Raw genomic sequence first — 22064 nt, forward strand, 5'->3', positions numbered from 1 at the left:
ATAAAAAATACAGCGTTTTGCAGGGACATAAGCAACGGGAAGCAAAAGATTACACTGAGAGAGAGAAAGAAGGAGATAGAGAGAAAGAGAAAGAAGGAGAGAGAGGAAGCGAGACAGAGAAAGAAAGAAAAGAGGAAGCGGGAGAGAGAGAGAGAGAGAGAGAAAGAAAAGATGAAGCGGGAGAGAGAGAGAGAGAGAGAGAGAGAGAAAGAGAGAGTAAGGCGTCCTTAACAACGCCTTAGCAACGTTCCATCCCATAATAATCCGTGTTCCGTCCCATAATAAGCAGCAACTTCCGCCTTCCTATGTTGCCATGCGCGCGAATGCCATGGCGACACATAAACTTTTTTTTTCGCAACAAACTTGGATTTAAGTTTAAACGAACAGCAAATACCGGTCGTATTTACATCATAAAACAGCAACTTTATTTTGTGTAGAGTCTCACAACTAAAGCAACAGATATGTACGTTGTTTTTATTTTACTTGTTTTAATTTGCAAACAAATTATTTTTCTTTTTTTTCACCGTATTTGCTTGCCTCCTCGCGAGGACAAAGTCGTCGTCTTCGTAAAAAAAAAAAAAAAGGGGCAAAGTTCGTGGATACACAGGATCGATTTTTAATGCGGGGGAAATTTTACTCCTAAAAGTGGCGCCTTGGAAGTAATTTCCTATTTTACAGGTTTTTACATCTATTATTGCCGTATAAACCCACCGGATCTTTTTTCAGTATAGCTAACAAAACGAAAAGTTGTCAAAAAAGCAAATGGTAGCTTATTTTAAGGGTAGTAGTGCAGAGAGTGATCCGGACGTAAATAATAACGTTATTATTTAAAAAGCCATTCTTAACATGGGGAGGGTGTTTTGTACCTATTCTATACTTCAACTTTACAATTGAATAAAAAAACATATCATTAAAATTTAATTAAACTTGGAAATACGATTTTTAAAAAAGCGGATCACGGATGATCACTGCACTAGCACCATTTTCAGCATTTATAGGCACTTCTGCATGACAGTAACATATTAGCAACAGAGACGAGTTATCGACCCCTTCGAAAGAAAAATGACATCTAGTGGCCATTATGTGAACCTCAAAGGTAAACAAGTGTTTATGATAACACAATGTAATTCAAACCCTAATTTTTTTTAATTAAAGGAGCAAAGACCAAAATTTTTTTTTAAAAATAGCAGGCTTAATAGCAAATTATGCAATATGTTTTTTTTTTAATAGGTTTTCCTTAAAAAAAGATTTTTTAAAAATAACAAAATTTTACTTCCTTCGATTATAAAAAATATATACAAATTCCAAAAATCAATTACCTATAAAAACTAGTATTCGATGAGTAGTTCAAATGTTCATTGTTAAGAATTTATCCATATTTATACTTATATTCCATGTCCTTTTTAAATAAAATACGTTTTTAAACAAGGATTACAAACAAACGCGAACTCATTTTTTTAAAACTGTTCAAATAAAGGGCGACAAGTCTGATTTTATTCGCCTTTATATTCCGGCGCCTTGAAGGGACATAATTTATGTCTTTTTAATGCGTACTGTAAACCAAATTTAGTATTTCGGTCCTCCGTACTTAAAAAACGGAAATTATTCACTTATAAGTTTTTATTGTTAAACAAAAAAATAGTTGACCGATGTTTTAATTTTTTTTTTTATTCTCTTAATGAAATACATGAGTTTTTGGTTGATTAATTTTAATACTTCTTTATCGACTAAATTTTTTTTTATCTAAAAAAAGAAAATATTTTATGAAATAGAAAAAATTGTTGTAAGCATCCCATATTTACTTGACATTCTAAGCATAACATAAGCTTCCACTTGAAAAAAAAAAAAAAATTCAACGTGGTTTTAAAAAAAAAAAATGGTTTTACACTTTCGACTTAACAGGTAAATTTCCAAGAAACTATTCTTTTTTTTTTCTTTTTTTTTTTTTAAATTACAATATATTATTTATTGATCTTTTATCTTCAATTTGTGATATATAAAACTTTGATACATAAATTAATTATTAAAAGTTTAATAGACATTTCAAAATTGGAGTGGGGGTGACTTAAAAAAAACAAAAACGTTTGTCCACAATATTATATTTGGTTTATTGGAAAGAGCATAAAATTTCACATTCACCCTGAAAATATCGTAAAATTTGAACCAATAGAAAAATTTTGATAGATTTTTAAAGTTTAAAAATTGAAAAATATTTAACTTGCAAAATTCAATTGATTTCATTACGTAAAAAAATGGCTGCATGAAGACGCGCCGGCACTTTGTAAACACTTTTTAAAAAAATAATATTTCTATTATGTTTTAAACAACTTTGATAGTTTATTTTGGAAGTATATTCCATAAAGAAAATAAACAACCCACTTTAAAAGATTTCCAGCTACGGTATAACTGGAAATGTTTTCTTGATCATTAAATCATTTCTCTCTGATAGGCTCATCAGAGTAGTGGTTGATGGGCAGAAACCAGAAACCCACAGTATTAATGCTGGAGTCCCTCAGGGGTCCATACTGGGCCCAACTCTCTTCCTGATCTACATCAATGATCACCCAAAACACATACTAAAATCTTTCGTTGACATCTATGATGATGACACGACCATCTATGGCAACACATCAAAGGCCGTAAATGATGATGTTCTCTCTGATTCTCTCTCCTCTGATCTTGAGCGCGTGGTATAGTGGGGAAAGAGGTGGCTGGTTACCTTTAATGCATCTAAGACCAAACTCCTATCTCTACATCATAAACGCTCTGATCCCCATCTGGCATCAATTGAAATGGCTGGCTCTCATCTAGGGAGGGGCCCCATGTTTTGATAAGCTTCTGGGTTTGACCTTTACTCTTGATCTTAAATGTAACACATACATCAAGTCTGTGGCCAAGGTCGCTGGGAAAATGGTGGTATCCTTCTACTGCTCCAGAAGATATCTCACTAATGATGTAATTCTCTATCTATATAAAAGCCAAGTATGTCCAAAGATGGAATACTGCTGCCACAAACAGCCTATCCTGCCTTGACAGAGTACAAAATAGACTTTGTGGCTTGGTGGGGATGCCCTTTTCTCTTCCCTGCAACCTCTTTCTCACAGAAGAGACGTAGCGAGCCTTTCTTTGTTCTATCGTTATTTCCATGGCAAGTGTTCGTCTGAGCTCCATTCTCTGGTCCCCTCTCACCAATCTTTTTCAAAAAACACCCGACTAGCTGAAATCACCGTCAATAATTTTCCCCACTCCTTATCTGTGCCTAAATCAAAACGTAGATTCCATGAACAAAGCTTCTTTCTTAGAACTGCACGCCTGTGGAACTCTGTTCCGCTTGACTGTATCCCTCCCGACTTCAATTTGGATGTCTTTAAGTCCAACACAAACAAATTCCTGATGAACTGCCCCCCTAAGTAATGACACCTTATCAATTCTCCAATACTATTGCTACACTATCCCATTGGATACTGTACACACAATAACCTTTATCCCCGAGTGGCCATTGGGCCTTGATAAGTGGTGAACTCCATATAAAAAAAATAAATAAATGCTTTAAAATAAATCAAAGCAAAGCTAACTTATCCAGGTAAGTGGAAGAGTAACTTATCTTGCCTTTAATAACATTTGTTACATATACTTTTTTGTTTTGTTGGCTATACAGGGGGAGACAATTCAAGAAAGGCTAAAAATTTTCGATATTTTTTTACATTCGTCCACTTAAGTCCACTTCCACAATTTTCTTTAAAGTGATGACTTTTAAAGGTTTTCGACTATGCTGAATAAGAAAATCTTGGTAAATGTGTAGTTTAGTTGTGTAAATTATTTGACAGACAAAAAATTATAAAAACTGTATTTTTATATAAAACACATAAATAGACCCAAAGGCTGAAATAAAATCAGAAAAATTTTCATTTTTATTAATTTTTCATCATTTTTATTACACTACATGTATAACAGCTGAGGCCGCCATATTGCTTTTAAAATGTGGTCTTTCTAAAATTTGACAGATTGGCCTTTTTAAGGCTAAATTTGACCTTTTTTACGCTCATACATGGAACTATATTTTTGGTCGCCATATTTTCTTGTAATTTAAATTGGTAGAGACAAGTAGTTTTCGAGATATAAAGAACTTTATTATGCACTGTAATTCACTGGCAGCCATGTTTGTAAGCATGCGCCATAAACAAATCTAGGTAAATTTTTGCATTAGATTCACCTTCACAATTTTCTTTAAAGAAATTAAGAAATAATTTCGGAATATACATCCCCAACCTCTTCATGTTAAGAACGGCTTTCATAATAAATACCCTCAGTCTCCCATGTTAAAAATTGTAGAGGTGGACCTAATGTAAAAATGTACCAAGTTTTCCAATAATGACTATTCAAAACATAATTTATAAATTCTAATACTTATTTTTATTTATTACAAAGGTTTAATTTTGAAAAAGAAAATTTTTTTTTTTTTTTTTTTACACATTTTCATAAAATTACAACTTTCATACGTTTCAGAATGTTCTTATGGAAATTGTTCAGTAATGTAAGAAATTCTGCAGAAATAAGCAGATTTGTCATTGGTTGGTTTGACCACCCACGATTTTGTTTGGACCTATTAGATTGATTGTTGTTATTAACTGCCGAGGCATACCCTCAGTGCTATTTTATGTTTCAGGTGACACCAGTTTTCACAGGTTGAATGGACGTAAGAAAACTCACTCGAGGCCATATGTAGCCTCAAACCCCTTTGTCTCATTGAGACGTATTAATGCCCTAACATGGGGCGAAATGTTATCATTTGCAAACACCAATGCCTTTATGTTTTATGTTGGCCGAAATATTGTATTCTTCGCACACTGTTGTGCTCTACGATTGACTTTCTTCAGTACTTATACAAGTCTCTCCGAGACAAATTTAAGGTCTCCATTTTGACCTGCCCTTTGTCCACCATTCGGACGGTTATTTACAGCGAACTCCATGATGACTACCAGACTCACAGCATTCATCACTTATCAACTTGTTGCAAATATTCTTCGCACAGCGGGGAGTCTTGGATCCTGCAAATGCGAAGATAAACCATGAACTACTACCCTTGCGGGTGTTACCAACTCTGTTTCGGCAGGAAGTTAAAAATGACACATCTTTTGCAATTTGGATATTTTACTTGAATAAAATTTATGTTGAAGTTTAATGATGAGCCTGTTGTGATTTCTGATTAGTTGGGTACTTCTACATCATTGAGACGAGATTTTGTAGTCAATAAATGGAGTTTTCAGATAAAAAACAATCGTTTCAACTGATTTTTTTTTTTTTAATTCTAATAAATTACAACGGTAGCTTCCAAATTATGCAGTCGAAATTACCTGAATATTACTGAATTGTTTAAAAAAATAATTTTAATCATGTTAGCAGGTGAAAAGTTGCTGCCATCTTTGTTTTTTTTGTTTTTTTTGTTTTTTTTTAATCAATTTTCACCCCAAACAAGGCACAGTGCCACTTTGAAGCAGGGGGCTACTATCAGGGACTTAATTAGCGGGGTCATTATGAAGGGAGATGAGTAGAAAGATGTTTGTTAACATTACACTTGAACTTCTGCATATCATTGCAGTTGGGAAAGCAGAATTCCGGAAGGGAGTTCCAAAGACCCGCAGTTCTGGGGAAGAAACTATTGGAGTAAAAGGCTTTCTTGCACCTAGGGATCTCTACTGTAAAGGGATGAGACTTGGTAGCTTGTTGGGTTTGTCTGGGTCGTTACGTCGGGGAGGTACAAGTGTTTGCAGTTCGTCAGAGCATTCACCATTAAAGTATTTGTAGAACAGGCAGAGGGATGCAACATCTCGTCGATGGGACAGAGGCTGAAGCCTAGATGATAATTCAGGACCTATCAGGTTGGCAACTCTCTTTTGAACCCTGTCCAGGAGCGAGAGACAAGCAGCAGATGCACCAGCCCAGATGTGACAACAGTACTCCATACATGGGCGAATGGTTGCCTTATAGAAGTATAGGATACTGTCAGGCGTAAGTAATTTTCTAGCACGGTAGAGGGAGCCAACCTTTTTTGCAGCAGCCTTGGCAATGCTCTCAATGTATCTATTCCAGTTCATATTCCCTGTAAACGTTAGGCCGAGGAGTTTAAAAGAAGTACTTTCAGACAATGTGTTCTTGGCCATTGCTATTGGTGGTAGAGAAGGTTTCTTGTAGTTATTGAAGCAAACAAGCTTAGTCTTAGCAGCATTGAATGTGACCAACCATTTTTGTCCCCATTCCACTACGGATTGGAGGTCATCCTCTAGAGTTTCTGCCATTTCCTTGGATATGTGTTCATTTGTTTTCCCCTCATATCTGTTATAGAGAGTGGTGTCATCGGCAAATATACCCATCTCCGAAACAATTTTATCAGGGAGGTCGTTTATGAATATCAGGAATAATAGAGGTCCAAGGATAGACCCCTGAGGTACTCCCGCATTTATGTTATATTGTTTGGATGTACGACCGTCGAGGACAACTTTGATTTTTCTATTACTTAAGAAGGATGTAATTACATTATGAATTCTTCCAGTGATTCCATATGATCTAATTTTCCTTAGAAGACCATCGTGCCATACCCTGTCAAAAGCCTTAGATATATCAAGGGCCACCGCTCTACCCTCCCCTGTTTTATCCAATGAACGGTATATACGTTCAGAAACTACAGTTAAGATATCTGCTGTTGAACGGGCTTGCCTGAATCCATATTGTTTGTCAGTCAGGAGTTTAGCAGCTGTTAGGTGCTGGACTAGGGCTTCATTAACTAAGGACTCAAATATTTTGGCGAAAAGCGGGAGGAAGCTAATGGGACGATAATTTAGTGGGTCAGTTCTTTCACCAGAATTCTTGAAGACTGATACCACAGAGGCAGTTTTTCAGCAGTCGGGAAAACAAGATTCGTTAAGGCATTTATTGTAAAGTTTGGACAGAACTGGAGCAACCTCGGCAGAGCATTTTTTTAATAGCACAGCCGAGATGAGATCTGGTCCACATGCTTTTGAGGTGTCTAGGTTTTTTATAATAGATGTACCTGAGAAGGGGTGATTTTCAAATCGTCTAGTGTGGCATCTGTTCGCAGAGGAAAATCAGGGAGTGAGTGGTGTACCGAGTTCAGTGTGGAGTTTGCGGCAAACCGACTGGCAAGCAGATTAGCCTTGTCAGTTGCCGTGCAAGCAACTTCATGATTGTTTGATAGTGGAGGAATAGTTGCCTGTCCATTATTTACTACGCTGTTGTAGATTTTCCAAAAATCCCAGGTTCCTAATTTCTGTGCTTCGATGCATTTTCTGGTGGTTTCAGAGTAATCTGTCTTAGCTGTCTCTATCACTCTCTTACAATTATTTCTAGCTTCTATAAACTTCTGTTTATTTGAGCTGGACTTATGTCGGTTGAATCTTCGGAACGCATGCTGCCTTTGATAAATGGCAGCTGCACAAGCATTTTAATTCAAACAGAAAATTACCTCCCAGTTGAACTCTCCTGTGTTTTACAATTGTTTTTATCAAATTCTATTTTTCATTATCTTTAATAAATAATTTTTACCTTATCGATTTTTGTAATTACAAAAAGGTACGCAAAACTTTCAATTTTGGAGAACTATGAAAAACTAAGATCTTGAATTGTCTCCCCCTGTTCCAAGTGGAGTTCTTTAAAAATGAAAACATAAAAATGTTCTCTTAAGCTAAAATGCACTAGTGCCGTGGCGCCATAACATCCACCCCCCACCCACCCAATGTAAGCAAAATTTGTGTGAAATATAAAACAGTTCTTCTGTTCGGTTAATGTTGACGCATAACTTACAGAAAAACAGTTAATTAAACTGCAGAAGCACCTATAAAAAATCTTTGCGCCTTCAATAATTGAATACCCCCCCCTCCAAAAAAGAACGAAAAACATAAAAAATGTCTTTGTAAACCGCTTGTGAAAACCTAATCTTTTAGATTGATTAAAAAGCGTTAAAACTATGTAACAACACAAAAAAATGAACTACTATTTTTTTTTAACTCTCTTATTTCAAATCTCTGCTAAAGATTCTTCCGCAATGTGACAAGTCACTTTACTACACATGTGCATGCGTGAACACATCATGTAAGAAAAACATTAACAAAAGCGTTGAAATGGCGCAAAATAGTCCCAGGGTACAGGGGTTAATACCATACAGAAGGTGAATTTATGACGGATTTAAATGCCAGATTCATTTTCAGTGGCCTTGATAACCCCTAGAAACCCAAACTAGAATGTTGTTGTTGTTAGTGTTGTGTTATAGTTGAAATAAACATTTACTGTAAAAAAAATTACTCGAGTTGAGATCGAAACGAAAACCTAGACAGTGAGTTAAGTACAATTACCCATTCGGCCAGCATGACAAGCTCTTTAAAAATGTATTTTCAAACCAACTTTACATAAGAATTTGTAATTTGAACCATTCATGCATGCGCAATCATAAAACAGTTAGCAAACAGAAAAATTTGACGACTCTCACGTACCAATTTTTCAATTTGACCCCTTAGAAGCCCTTCTTTCTGGCTGAAACCCAATTAAAAAGTTTACCACATGTCTGAATAACCTGTATATCAAATTTCAAGTCTGTAGATTAGAAATTTGTTGAGTATATAGGTTGAGAAGTGTCCTCTCACACATTCTCACTTTAATAGAATATAAGAATAGGATATAAGGTAACTCTTGCTTCTTTTTTGTCCTTTAGTCCTCACATTCCAAGAGCGATATTTCTGACAAAAGCAGGAAAATTGTTGTCTTCTGGGTTAGAATCTATTACATTTATCATTAACTGGTTTCTAACTTTGAAATGCTTTTGGGAGTGCGGTGTTTTGTTGTTGTTTTAGCTCCTCATGACTTATTTGGAGCAATTTCTATAAAAAAATAAACGAAAAAAACTTTGAATTTCAAAATCCTATTAAAAAATTATTTGAAAAAAAAGTAAATGAAATCTGCTGGGTCCTTCAGCCTCACTTTTTTTTCTCACTTCGAGCCTGAACTTTCTTTAGGAAGGGACTTTTCTCTCCTCTCACCATTTTCTCTGCTTGAGCAAAAGCACAGTCGCCTATCCGTCTGAATTCGGTCTTTTATTCCTCTCAAATCTCGGGAATTCTCACGGTTAGTCTCACTCTCTTTCCTATAAAACCAACCACGTCTATCGCTTCTTTTTCTTCCTCTCCCAGCCCCTGTGTGTTGACAACAAACAGAGCAAACTTCTTCTTCTTCTTCCTCTTCTTCTCCCAGCCCCCGTGTGTTGACAACAAACAGAACAGACTTTCTGTCTTTTGGAGGTGAGTGCATTAGAAGAATTTCTACTACACTCCCCCCTGATCCTATGATCACACATGAAACACTCAGGGGGTGGTCTTTTGTGCCTTGTGCTTCTTCGTGGCAGAACAATCATTGTGTCTTTGCCAGGAATAGTTCCGACACTTATTGTGCTTTCATCTGGAATGTCATCAATTAAGTTATCATCTAAACCCACACTGGGTGTCCGTTCACCCAGCGTCTCATTGATGGTTACGAATCTCTCACTACCCCTGTCCGAAGGTGTGTCAGAGCAGGACATTGCTAGGCCCGGTCCTACTATAGGTCGTAGGTCTCTTACCTAGCATGGCATTCCATCGATCGATATATTTAGCATACTGGTATTTGCAGTCACACGTCCCACTCCATATTTTGTAGTACATCGTCTGTGTGGAGCCCTTACCCACACTCGGTCATCCATTTTGTAGACAGTTTGCTGTTGATTGTCTATCGGTGCCGTTATTCCGTCAATTGCTTTAAGCCATATGCAGTATCGATGGACCATATTGGCAGGTGCTGTCGCAGGAGACAAGTCGTCATCCTTTGGTGTAACATTGTACCAATATACTGCCTCCAGTATGGTACACCGGTTTCTGGCTGCAATCCTTTGGGCACTTCTATAACATCACTCAATGATGCCGTTACCAGAGGTAACATATGCAGAATGAAATCGAAATCTGATTCTCCATTCATCCATGAAGGCTTTAAGCAAGCTGCTCCGAAAGGCAGTGGCATTATCCGTTAAACTCCAACAGCGGACCTCGTTCATAGAAAAGAGTCTTTAGTTAATTGATTATACATTTTGCATCCTGCTGAGCGATGCGTCAACAACAGCAAACCGAGCAGGGCCACAGTCAATCAGTGTCAAAAAATGGGTCCCATTGTAATAAGTGATATCCATCGCTATCCTATGCTATGTTTGGTCATCATTTAAAGTCCCCTTTGACCAGTGCATGGGTGACGGATCGATCAACTGACACGCTTCGCATTCTTTGATTACGGTTCTCACAGCAGCCTTGGAAACCCCAAGGTTAATTTGCTTGATAAAGTAGAGTGTCCGCTTCACACCAGAATGACCGCTTTGTTGGTGAACAATTTTTATCTAGTCCAACCTGACCGAGTTCACAGACCCAGTGCAGACAGGTTGCACAGGTTCAGTGTTCCTCTTAATCACATCAAGCCACCGTTGAGGCACTCTCGTCAATTGGTCCATCTTGGCTAGATTTGACCAAGACTACATCCATCAACAGTGCATATTCCTTCACCAGCTTCATTATTGTATCAAGACACCATCAGATGAGCATCTCACTCGTAGCTTTAGTCTGTACCCTGCATCCTCTATCACAGTCTCATTATATATGAATGACGCACCGGTAGCGACCCAGATGTCAAGAGCTTTGACTTTGATGCACCATTTGCCTTGCGCCGGATCTTCTTTTTGGAGCCTGGTGAGAACCTCCTTGATTATGGTGGTGAGAGGGGCGTCATTTATTTTGTCGTCCGACCCTGTAGTGACATCAGATGCTCTCCTTTCGATAAATGTCACAGCGACACGAAGCCAACCACCCACAGGAAGGTGTCCAACCAATTTGCCACAAAGTGAAAATATATTTTGTCCATGATGACATGAGGTATGTCTGGAATCTTGTTCCCTCTTCTCCAACGCGGCACATTATCCTCTTTCCAAACCTACAAACCAAGTACTGACGCATCATCCGGCAGTTTCTCTGGTTCTTTGCTGGGAAGTCCGAAGTTGCTAAAATGCTCCTTCATATGTGCTGCATGCACAACATTTTTGTCCACATATACATCGTCAATATAAGCGGATGTTGCCTGCTGTATGCGCTTGTCCTTTATCAGGATAGCATCAGCAATGGTTTGCATGATGAATGGTGCCACATTGAGTCCGAACCCCATGCGGGTCAGGCAATACCTCTGTCCTTTGATTATTACTGTTTGGTATGGCCACAGTGATTTGTGCATACTTACTTGAAGGTATGCTTTGCGAAGGTCCAACACCAATACATTTGATCCCACCTGCCGCCATTCTCAATTTTTCGGTGCATATGTCTGCACAGACTGTAAATGGGTCTACATGTTTATTCAACTCCTGATATTCGAGCACCAGCCTCACCTTTTGTTGGTTCTGCTGAATGTACCACCATTTGTGGGATCAGGCTCTTTGGGGACCCTAATTCCTTCTCTGGGTATGGAACCAACCATCCATTATTAATCCAGGCCTGCAGTTCAGCATCATAATCTCTGCGGGCTTTTGCAGGGATGTTATACTTTGCACTCTATGGTATAATTTTTGTGGTGGCTGATCACCAGACCACTTCCATTACACGATCCAAGTTTTGGTGTGTTGATTGAATTCCACACAAAAGTCAGGTTGTTCCAGCTGAATGGTCGCACCCAAAGCAAATGCTGTCCCAACAAAATGTGCCTTGCCTCCCTTATCAATATGCACGCTGCCAAATTTCTTTATGATGTCCATCCCTAGAAGGAGGTCAAACCCCAATGATTTGCTGTCCACCACCAGTACGTCAGTCCTCAGAGGATTCCTGTTAGCTAATGTTAATGTTATGCTGCCAACACCATGGCTTAACAGACACTTCCGTTCTGCTGTCAGAATTGCTGTATTCTTCCGTACTTTAGGTTGATATAACTACCCACTCACAACCGATGATGAGCAGCCAGAATCCGCAAGCACTATCCTATCTAGCCCGTCAATCTTTATCACGGGGAGCACCTCTTTTAGTTTATGTGGAGAGAGTGGTGTTGGCCTCTCGCTCCTTGCCTTATTTCCCGGACACCTTGATGCCACATGTCCTTGCTTCTTGCATCGATAACAGTATATCCCTGGAAGCACCCTGCCTGTTTTGCCCCCGGGCTGCCGGCAGTCTCTGGCAAAGTGATTGGGATCTCCACACTTGTGGCACCGCACTATAACTGCATCCTGCTGGTCAGGGGTAGAGGCTTGGTCTACAGGTACATGAGGAAAAATTTTGCGTCTCCTGATTGCTGCAGCGATGGGTTCCTCCACTTCTGCTTCCTCCGTCATAAGAGACACAAGAATCACAAGAATCTGCTCCAGGGTCATCCGTTCCATTCTGGAACATCCCAGCAACTGTTGCCTAAAATAACTGGGGAGTCCTGACATGAAAGCGCAATTGAGCCATCGATCAGAGGGGTTTTCTTCTATTAACCGTGCAAGATCCTGCAGGTCACCCAGGTATTCATCGACAGTTTCCCCAGTGACAGGAGACAAACTTGTCATATGCAACAAAAGAGTCCGGCGCAAAAGCCAGAGGGAGGGCTTGTTTTACTTGCTTCAAATCCGCCCTTTGGTCATGGGTTAATCTCCGGTATACAGACAGTGCACCACCTCTTAACCTGAGTGGTAAAACACACTCAACATTTCACACATTAGTTCCACCTGTTCCAAGCATTCAGACACTGTGATCAGGTGAGATGCCATGAAATCCATGGATAAGACGAATATCAAATTCTTTGCAATGCATTTGTAAGCCAAAAAAATAAATGAAATCTGCTACATCCTACAGCCTCACTTTTTTTTCTCACCTTAAGCATGAACTTTCTTTAGGGAGGGACTTTTCTCTCCTCTCACCATTTTCTTTGCTTGAGCAAAAGCACAGTCGCCTATCCATTCGAATTCGGTCTTTTATTTCTCTCAAATTTCGGGAATTCTCGTGGTTAGTCTCACTCTCTTAAACCAACCACGTCTACCGCTTCTTCTTCTTCTTCTTCTTCCTCTCCCAGCCCCTGTGTGTTGACAACAAACAGAACAGACTTTCTGTCTTTTGGAGGTGAGTGCATTAGAAGAATTACTACTACAATAAAAAACAGTGAAACACAAAAGTAAAAACACACCGGTTAGGTAAAAACTTAATTTAAAAAATCTTAATTGTTTATGGTATTTCTATAAAATGTGAACCGAAGTGTTATTTTTATTTATTTTAAATTGTTGACTCGAACCTCAAACTAACCCAAACTTAGGTTTTGGGTTTAGTTCAGCAAACTTTGGTTTGTTATAATCAGGTTCAAATTTTGTAGAAACACCATATTTTGTTACTCAGTGCTTTAACTTAAAATTTATGATTTTTTTTTTCAATTAAGAAGTGGTATATTTGTAGATAAGCATCCTCAGCTAAACCCTTTCTAGTCTGCCCCCGATATTCTACTTTTTTTTGGTGATTACGTATGACCACTCTGAAAAACTTGGTGGAATAAAGCAAACAATCGAGAAAGCAGAATTAAAGTGCAGAATAAGTTTTGCATATAAATTTAATGTTAAATGATCTATTTTTTTTTCTTTTTTCTAATCAATGAATCACCGTTTATCAAGACTTAGAAGCAACTCAAGGATAAGGATTAATGAGCATGTCAGGGGAACAACGTGATGACACTATGATGATTGATAACATTAAAAGGATTTTATTTAAGAGGATAGCTCAACAAAAATTTGTTTACATTGGACTTGAATACGTCCATATTGTAGTCATTGGGAAGCAGGCTTGCAGTATTGTTAGCATGACTATGTCAATTTGAATCAGTAGACATTTTTTTTATATTATTTCATAAGTGTATTTAATTTTTTTTTTTTTTTTTCTGAAACTGATGGAAACTGATGTATGTTATTTAATAGCAAGAAAACCTTAAAACAGCAAAATTACAAAAATGTTGTCTACATATTGAAAATAACATGGTGGACTGGAATGTGTAGAGAAACACTTCTAAGGTGCCTTCAATAAGATTCCAGACGTTTTTCATGTGGGCACTTTTATTGGTAGTACACACACGAAACTCTTTTCTCCTTTGAAGTAATCTCCTCCGGCTGTAATGCACTTGTTGTACCCTTCCAACAACTTCTGGAATGCCCCATAGAAGTTCTCTTCTGTCAGCATGTTCAATGATCCTTATCACAGCCTCTTTCATCTTCTCAATTGTCTCCTAATGACAGCCTCTAAAGGTTTTCCTTGAGCTTAGGAAATAACCAAAAGTCACAGGAACAAGGTTTGGACTATAGGGAGGATGAGAGACTGTTTTGATGCAAGATGGTCCAAAAGCAGTCTAAAGTATTCTATATATTTCTGTGGCATTTTTTTCCAAGTTTAAAACAGAATTTTATTGCATACTGTTTTTCTAAAATGTCCTCATATCCAGATTTCATTTTTGAAATTCACCATGACAATCGGACTTTAGTAGGATGTATTATAATTCTTGCTATTCATTTGAATCTGAAATAATAAAAATTTGTCAGTCATCTCATAAGATGTAAAGTAATAAAATACTGAATTTTCAAGAGTCTATGATAATTTTAAATGCCTGTACAAAAAGTCTGGAAATTTATTGAAGGCATCTCATATGCTCCTGGAAGCCAGCAAAAATGATAACTAATGTCGGGCCCAGAGAGCTGCCCATAGCAAAACATGAAAACTTCCTCACGTTTAACTTGATCCTTTCACTGCTCTTCATCCAACCACTGCATCTACTGCAAATGTGCTCAATCAATCATGCTGAGCCCATCAGTCCCACTCTGTAAATAATACTTATATATTGGATTTTTTTGGTTACCAAATCAAGTTAAAATCGATTATCAAATAAAGCTTATTTTCTAAAATAAATTGTAAGATGTGTTGGCAAAATGAAAGCATTGTTGATGTCAGTTTTTCACTCTGTCCGCAAAGTAAACTCTGATATCAGTGCCAAATCTTTGCACAATTGTGCATTTTTTGTGCAGACTGAAGCTGGTATCGGCACCAAAGAAAATTATCCTGACAGTGCATTGAAAGTGCAGCATTTGCTGCATTGCATGGCATCACATCCAGTAAATCATGCACTTTCTGGCACACGGGGACAATCTGGAAGTTTCTAAATTTGAATACAATTGAACATTCTCATGTTGACGGTTTTATCGTGCCAAGTATGCACTCGTTACCAAAAATGATCCAACATATTTGAGGTTAAAGGTGAATCGACTGTCCTAACTGATTGTAAGTCATATATGTTTCAAACGTTGAAGGACAGTAAACTTTTATTGGTGGCTTTTTTTTTATTCACCCAAACAAGGCACATTGCCATTTTGGTGTAAGGGACAGTATGTTGTAAGTTAGGCAGCAAGATGGCTGTTTACATTACATTTAAATTTCTGAAAATTAATACAGTCAGAGAAGCAGGAGAGAGGAAGGAAATTTAAAGGCCTAGCAGTTTGTGGGGAAAAGACTATTACAGATTGGGTCCCAAGGCAGACAATTTTCGTTAAACGTGAATTGACTGTCAAAACTGATTGTAGAAGTGCAGGTTTCAAATGTTGAAACTGTTAACAAGCTTATGACGAGTCTGGTAGCCTGGAAAAGGGCAATCAAGGTTTCCGTGTGAATATGGGAGAGACAAAAATCCTCAGCAGTCGGCATGATGCTACGAATCCCATCAAATAGAGACAACATCCGTGTAACGTGTGCGATAAACATGTCGGTTGTAACTGCATGCAATGCACATCATGTAAACAGGGAGTATGTAAAGCGTGTGCTGGCAGGAAGGATCAACTCATACGTGATCCTAACTTTAGATGCAGACATTGCCTGGGTTTGATACCCACAAAAACCACTGGCTTATCCATGTGGCGTTAGACGAAGAGCAACTTGAAATTGTTAGCTCATTCTGTTACTTCAGTGATATCACTGGGGAGTGGGGCTGTTATGATGCCACAACTGCTAGGATAGGTCAGCTTGACAAAAGTTCAAAAACTCCTCTCCATCCCTACGTGTATTGGCATCTCCGTGCACAACAGAGATTACTTCTACTATTCCTTTATAAGGAGTTTTCTTTTCTATGCTCGTGAGACATGGTCTGTTATATCTGAAGATATAGCCAGATTAACCCATTATGACTATGCCATGATCCACGAGATTTGTGATTCAAAACTCTCTGACAGAGACTCCATACGTTTGTTGAGGTCTAGACTGGGTTTAGCCAGTATTGAGGTTCTTTGGTAGAGCAGGCTGCATGGGTTTGGTAACCTTCAGCACATGGATCATAATGTGTGGCCTAGAAAAATTGAGAGCATCACCATCCCTGTCTTCTGTCTTCAAGGCATCTAGTTGCTTGTGCAGAGTGTAACCAAACCATCGAGATATCTCCGATGGCTTGGTCACCCTCTGCGCCAGCAACCAGCTGACCTCATCCATGCCACCATCGACCTAGGGTTGGGAAAAACAATGTGGTAGCCAGCTGAAAACCTGGCTCAGCATGGTGCCGATTTGATCCTGTGTTCTCGCCTCTATGGAGTACGCCGCTAGAACCACAAATGGCTGGACATGATATCAATCGCAGCTTCAAACTGACATGCCTTGATGGCATTTATACGAGATGTAGAGAATTCAGCTGGAGGAGCTGGCTTAATCGACCTGCAGTGAATGCTGACACAATAACAAACAACAGCAAGCCCGCCAATGGTAAAGATGGACCAACTGTGTCAATAAGAATTTGAAGAGCACCAGCCTCAAACCTGAACAAAAGAGTAATACTGAATGAACATCGGATCTGGTCGACAGGGAAGAAGGGGAAATAAAATCAATAAGAAAAGTAGTAAAATTTTATTAATACTTGCTTGAGTTCCATGGCAGACAATATTAGCATGGTGAAATGCAGCAATGGTGCATTTCATTTGTATTTGATTGTTACATTTTGTCTTTTCATAATTAGCATTTATTACATTTGCGATTGTCTTTCTTTTTCTTTGTGTTAAGACCTGCCTTCCTCAGGTTTGTTTCAAAGTGCCAGCAAGTCTGCTGTTACTAAAAGAATTAGTTTTCAAATTTTCTGGATGTTCACTCTTTTATTTCTCTTCATTGTTTTTTTCTTTCTTACAACTTACTACAAAAACTAAGCTTCTTTCTTTTAACTACAAATAAGCTTTTCAACTATTGATTGTCATGAAAAATAACATGGATGACCCCGCATGCTCAGCTTGTTTTTTTTTTTTTTTCTTTCAATGAAGATAAATGCATTTCTGAACTTTTTGGATGAGGCTTGATTGTTCATATTATTTGGATTTTTCAGACTACTGTTCTCATCTTGAATGTCATTTTCACAACGTTTCGGTTGATATAACTTCCAACCTTCTTCAGATGTATTTTATGTGAATGAATATGTAGTTTTTGTTCAGCAATGAACAACTGCAGTTTTCTTCTTCATCCTTTTTTGTGTTGATTCAAGTAAATAATCCATTGTGCTTTAACAAAGTGTTTGTGTAACTCTCATTTAACAACCAAACTCATCCTTTCTTCAAAAGACTTGCTCTTATGCAACACAAGATTATCTAATTTGCATATGACGGTGATAATTTATGTTAATTATTTAAGGAAAAAAAAAAATTATTATTTAAAAAATTAATTAATTATTTAAGGAAAAAAAATATTATTTAAAAAATTAATTAATTATTCAAGAAAAAAAATTATTATTTAAAAAATTAATGATTTAAGGAACAAAAAAAAGGATAACATCAGCTGTACGTCATCATTTTTATATTAACTAGACTTTGCAAAAATAATGTTTAGACCCAAAATTAGCTGAATAGTTTGCTAGAGACTGCAAAGGTAAAATCTTTTGAACTTAAATGCCTTGGCAGCCTAATTTTCGGCCAAAAACCAATTCAAAAGCTTGCTCTATGTCTGAATACACTTTATGTAAAATTTCAAATGTTTAAACCAAAAATTGGCTGAGAGTCAATTTTTTTTAAACTTTAACCCCAATTTTGACCCCTTAATATTTATTGTTTTGGGCTCAAATGAAATTAAAAAGTTTGATCCATGTCCAAGTAACCTACATCTAAAATTTCAAGTGTTTAGACCCAAAATTGGCAGAGGAGTTTTGTAGAGTTTTCAAAGGTCAGATCGTTGAATTTTGACCCTTTGACAAATTTTTGGCTGAAAACCAATTAAACAGATTTTCCCAAATCTCAATATCTCTTACGTCAAATCTCGAGTCTGTAGACTGAAAATTGACAGAGTACTCTGGTAGGGAAATGTACACACACACACACACACACACAATTTCACTTTTATAGATATATAGATTATTTTTTTTATTCATATACATTCTATTATATTTGCAGGAGTTTGCCACCAAAGACCGGGCGTCTGAAGACAGGATTTCGTCCTGTAGGAACATGTGAGTATTTTATTTGGACTTTTGTTAAACTTGTATCAGAATTTTCTTTAATGCAAAACTAAAGATGAAAAAATGAGAGCAGCCTCTTAAAATAACTGATCAGCAACTGTTTTTGTTATCATATTCCGTTTAAAATTTTACAGATTGTCATCGGATGACTTTCAGAAATTCATTTTCAAACTAAACTATTTCTCACTAAGTCTTTATTTTTTCCTCTTTTCTTTGAAATCTATTCTTATCATTTGTTTTCATTGACCTTCTCATGCCAACGTAACTTTTCTGCTTTCTATGATGTGAAAAATCCTCTTTTCATGCCTCAATTTATGTTAATCTTGCATGCTATATGACTCGAAACCACTTGTGAATTTAATAATCCCTTGACACTCCTTCCTTCGGAGGAAGTTTGTTCAACCATCCATACAACAAACAAAGCAAAAAACATATAGGATGCAAGATTCATCATTAAAATAATTCTGGAATTCAACAATCCTTAAATCCAAAACAGAAACAGTGATAGAAACACACAGATCACCTCTTTCAAGAAGAAAGATATAAAAGGTCAACACTGTTGCATATTAGCACTCCTGGGGCATCGCCAAATTATCTGAGCAAGAAAATTATTATTATTATCGTGTCAATTTGTTTTAAAGAGAATAATGCAATTCAAGGACAAATATGTTTAACTGACGTTTTAGGAATTTAACTTGATTAGATTCTATAAATAATAACAAGAAGGAATTTTTGATGAATAAAAATAAATATTTTCAGAAAAAGGAATGTGCATTAATAATAGTAATACCTAGATACATGATACACATGTAGGCTGATATAATTCTTTGTGGATGTGCAAATGACATGATCACAAAGAAATAGTTACCTGCACGCTAGTCAGTTGAAGGAAGGTCAGTTGAAGAAATCAGACAAGAAGACATTGTGGAAGCCGGTGAAGTCAAGATCCAAAATGTGAAGTTGAAGCGTTGTAATCTTTGAAATGTTAACACGGTGTGTGACTAAAATGTTATATGAAATGTAACTTTGTGTGGTGTCATCTTTCGAAGGAACAGGTGTCATGGTTGTTATTGTCATGTTGAATGTTTCTCAAACTCTTAAATGTTCAGATTCTGTCTCTGTTGTTATTATATAGACTCCTCTTTTTCTTCACCAAATCCAACAAACACAACTCTCACTTTTCTTGTTTTTTTTTTTGTTTTTTTTAATTTTTTTATTCAATTTTCACCCCAAACAAGGCACAGTGCCACTTTGAAGCAGGGGGGCTACTATCAGGGACTTAATTAGTGGGGTCATTATGAAGGGAGATGAGTAGAAAGATGTTTGTTAACATTACACTTGAACTTCTGCATATCATTGCAGTTGAGAAAGCAGAATCCCGGAAGGGAGTTCCAAAGACCCGCAGTTCTGGGGAAGAAACTATTGGAGTAAAAGGCTTTCTTGCACCTAGGGATCTCTACTGTAAAGGGATGAATGAGACTTGGTAGCTTGTCGGGTTTGTCGGGGGTAGTTATGTCGGGGGAAGTACAAGTGTTTGCAGTTCGTCAGAGCATTCACCATTAAAGTATTTGTAGAACAGGCAGAGGGATGCAACATCTCGTCGATGGGACAGAGGCTGAAGCCTAGATGATAATTCAGGACCTATCAGGTTGGCAACTCTCTTTTGAACCCTGTCCAGGAGCGAGAGACAAGCAGCAGATGCACCAGCCCAGATGTGACAACAGTACTCCATACATGGGCGAATAGTTGCCTTATAGAGGTATAGGATACTGTCAGGCGTAAGTAGTTTTCTAGCATGGTAGAGGGAGCCAACCTTCCTTGCAGCAGCCTTGGCAATGCTCTCAGTGTATCTATTCCAGTTCATATTCCCTGTAAACGTTAGGCCGAGGAGTTTAAAAGAAGTACTTTCAGGTAATGTGTTCTTGGCCATTGCTATTGGTGGTAGAGAAGGTTTCTTGTAGTTATTGAAGGAAACAAGCTTAGTCTTAGCAGCATTGAATGTGACCAACTATTTTTGTCCCCATTCCACAACGGATTGGAGGTCATCCTCTAGTGTTTCTGCCATTTCCTTGGATATGTTCGACTAGGAGACTACTTCATTACTCTTAGATTTCTTATCTCCCCTTTTTTCTCCATGAATGTTATTGCCTTCACAATAGTAAATAAACCAAAATAATTTCAAAAGTTGTTTAAATAGAAAAAATTCAATGAAAATTTATTTCCTAATAAGGAAATGGAAGACATGAAGCAACATAATTCAAAACGCGTTTTCCACTGTAGAAAATAGTTGGGTTTTTTTTAAATATTTTTTGTTATGTAGTTTGATATATTTTGGGCTGTTTATATGAAATCATAAAAAAAAAAAAAATAGAATCTTAACATTTCTAAAGTATGCATGCTTTTGTTTCTTAACGTTTTCATTAATTTTCTTTTGTCAAAAATATTTTTCATTATTGGTTTCTTCTTTACACTTATATTTTCAAACTTTAAAAGTTTTGCTCTAAAATCCAAACAAGTAATTTTGGTGAACTGCAGCGATTTATCTAGTTTATTATATCGCCTTATCACAAGCGATGTCAAACAAAATATCTTTTCTACAGAATTGAATGGTTCAAAGCAGCAATTGAATCACATGTTCCCACACAAAAGTTCTATAGCAAACCCCTACTCTCCTATTTGCATAGCTGCCATTGCTCAAAGGCAGCATGCATACCACAGATTTATCTGACATAAGTCCAGTAAAAATAGATAAATAAATAGAAACTAAAAATAATTGTAAGAGCAAAATAGCTGCAGTTAACAGAATATTTATCAAAACTACTTGAAAACAAATTGAGTCTCAAAAATTGGGAACTCAAACTTTTGGAAAATTTATAACAGTGTAATAAATAATGGACAATCAACAATTTCCCACTATCCAAAAACCCTGGGGTTGTGTTCATGGCAATCGAGAAGGCTAACCTTCTAGTCTGCCGATTTGCCTCCAACACTACTTTGGACCTAGCAAACCATTCCCTCCCTCCCTGATTTTCCTTTGCAGACAGAAACAACACTCGATGATCTGAAAATCACCTCTTCTCAAGTTCATGATTTAAAAAATTAGATGCCTCAAATGCATGTGGACCTGATCTCATCCCAGCTGTACTATTTAAAAAGTGCTCTGCTGAGATTGCCTGTTCTCTCCAAACGCTACAACAAATGATTTACTGTATCTTGTTTTCGTGACTCCTAAAAATTTGCTTCTATTGTATCATTTTACAAGAATTCTGGTGAACTAACTCACTAAATTATCGTTCCATTAGCTTCCTTCTTCTCTTTGCCTTTTTGAGTCCTTAATTAATCAAGCACTACTCCTGGTGAACTAACTCACTAAATTATCGTTCCATTAGCTTCCTTCTTCTCTTTGCCTTTTTGAGTCCTTAATTAATCAAGCACTACTCCTGGTGAACTAACTCACTAAATTATCGTTCCATTAGCTTCCTTCTTCTCTTTGCCTTTTTGAGTCCTTAATTAATCAAGCACTACTCCTGGTGAAATAA

General features: G+C 37.2%; 1 protein-coding gene across 1 annotated transcript in view; it reads left to right on the forward strand.

Annotated features, from left to right (window-relative positions):
• Positions 1–258: 258 nt before the first annotated feature.
• Positions 259–22064, forward strand: part of LOC145296649 (intraflagellar transport protein 74 homolog) — a 229213-nt gene continuing 207407 nt past the window's right edge. The window contains exons 1-2 of the mRNA XM_080142582.1: positions 259–463; positions 18461–18516. Coding sequence (XP_079998708.1) covers positions 462–463; positions 18461–18516 — 58 coding nt within the window. The 5' untranslated portion in view covers positions 259–461. The remainder of the gene's footprint in view (positions 464–18460; positions 18517–22064) is intronic.

This window comes from Euprymna scolopes, chromosome 17, assembly GCF_053919585.1.
Source record: "Euprymna scolopes isolate OS-2025 chromosome 17, ASM5391958v1, whole genome shotgun sequence".
Taxonomy (NCBI): Eukaryota; Metazoa; Mollusca; class Cephalopoda; order Sepiida; family Sepiolidae; genus Euprymna; species Euprymna scolopes.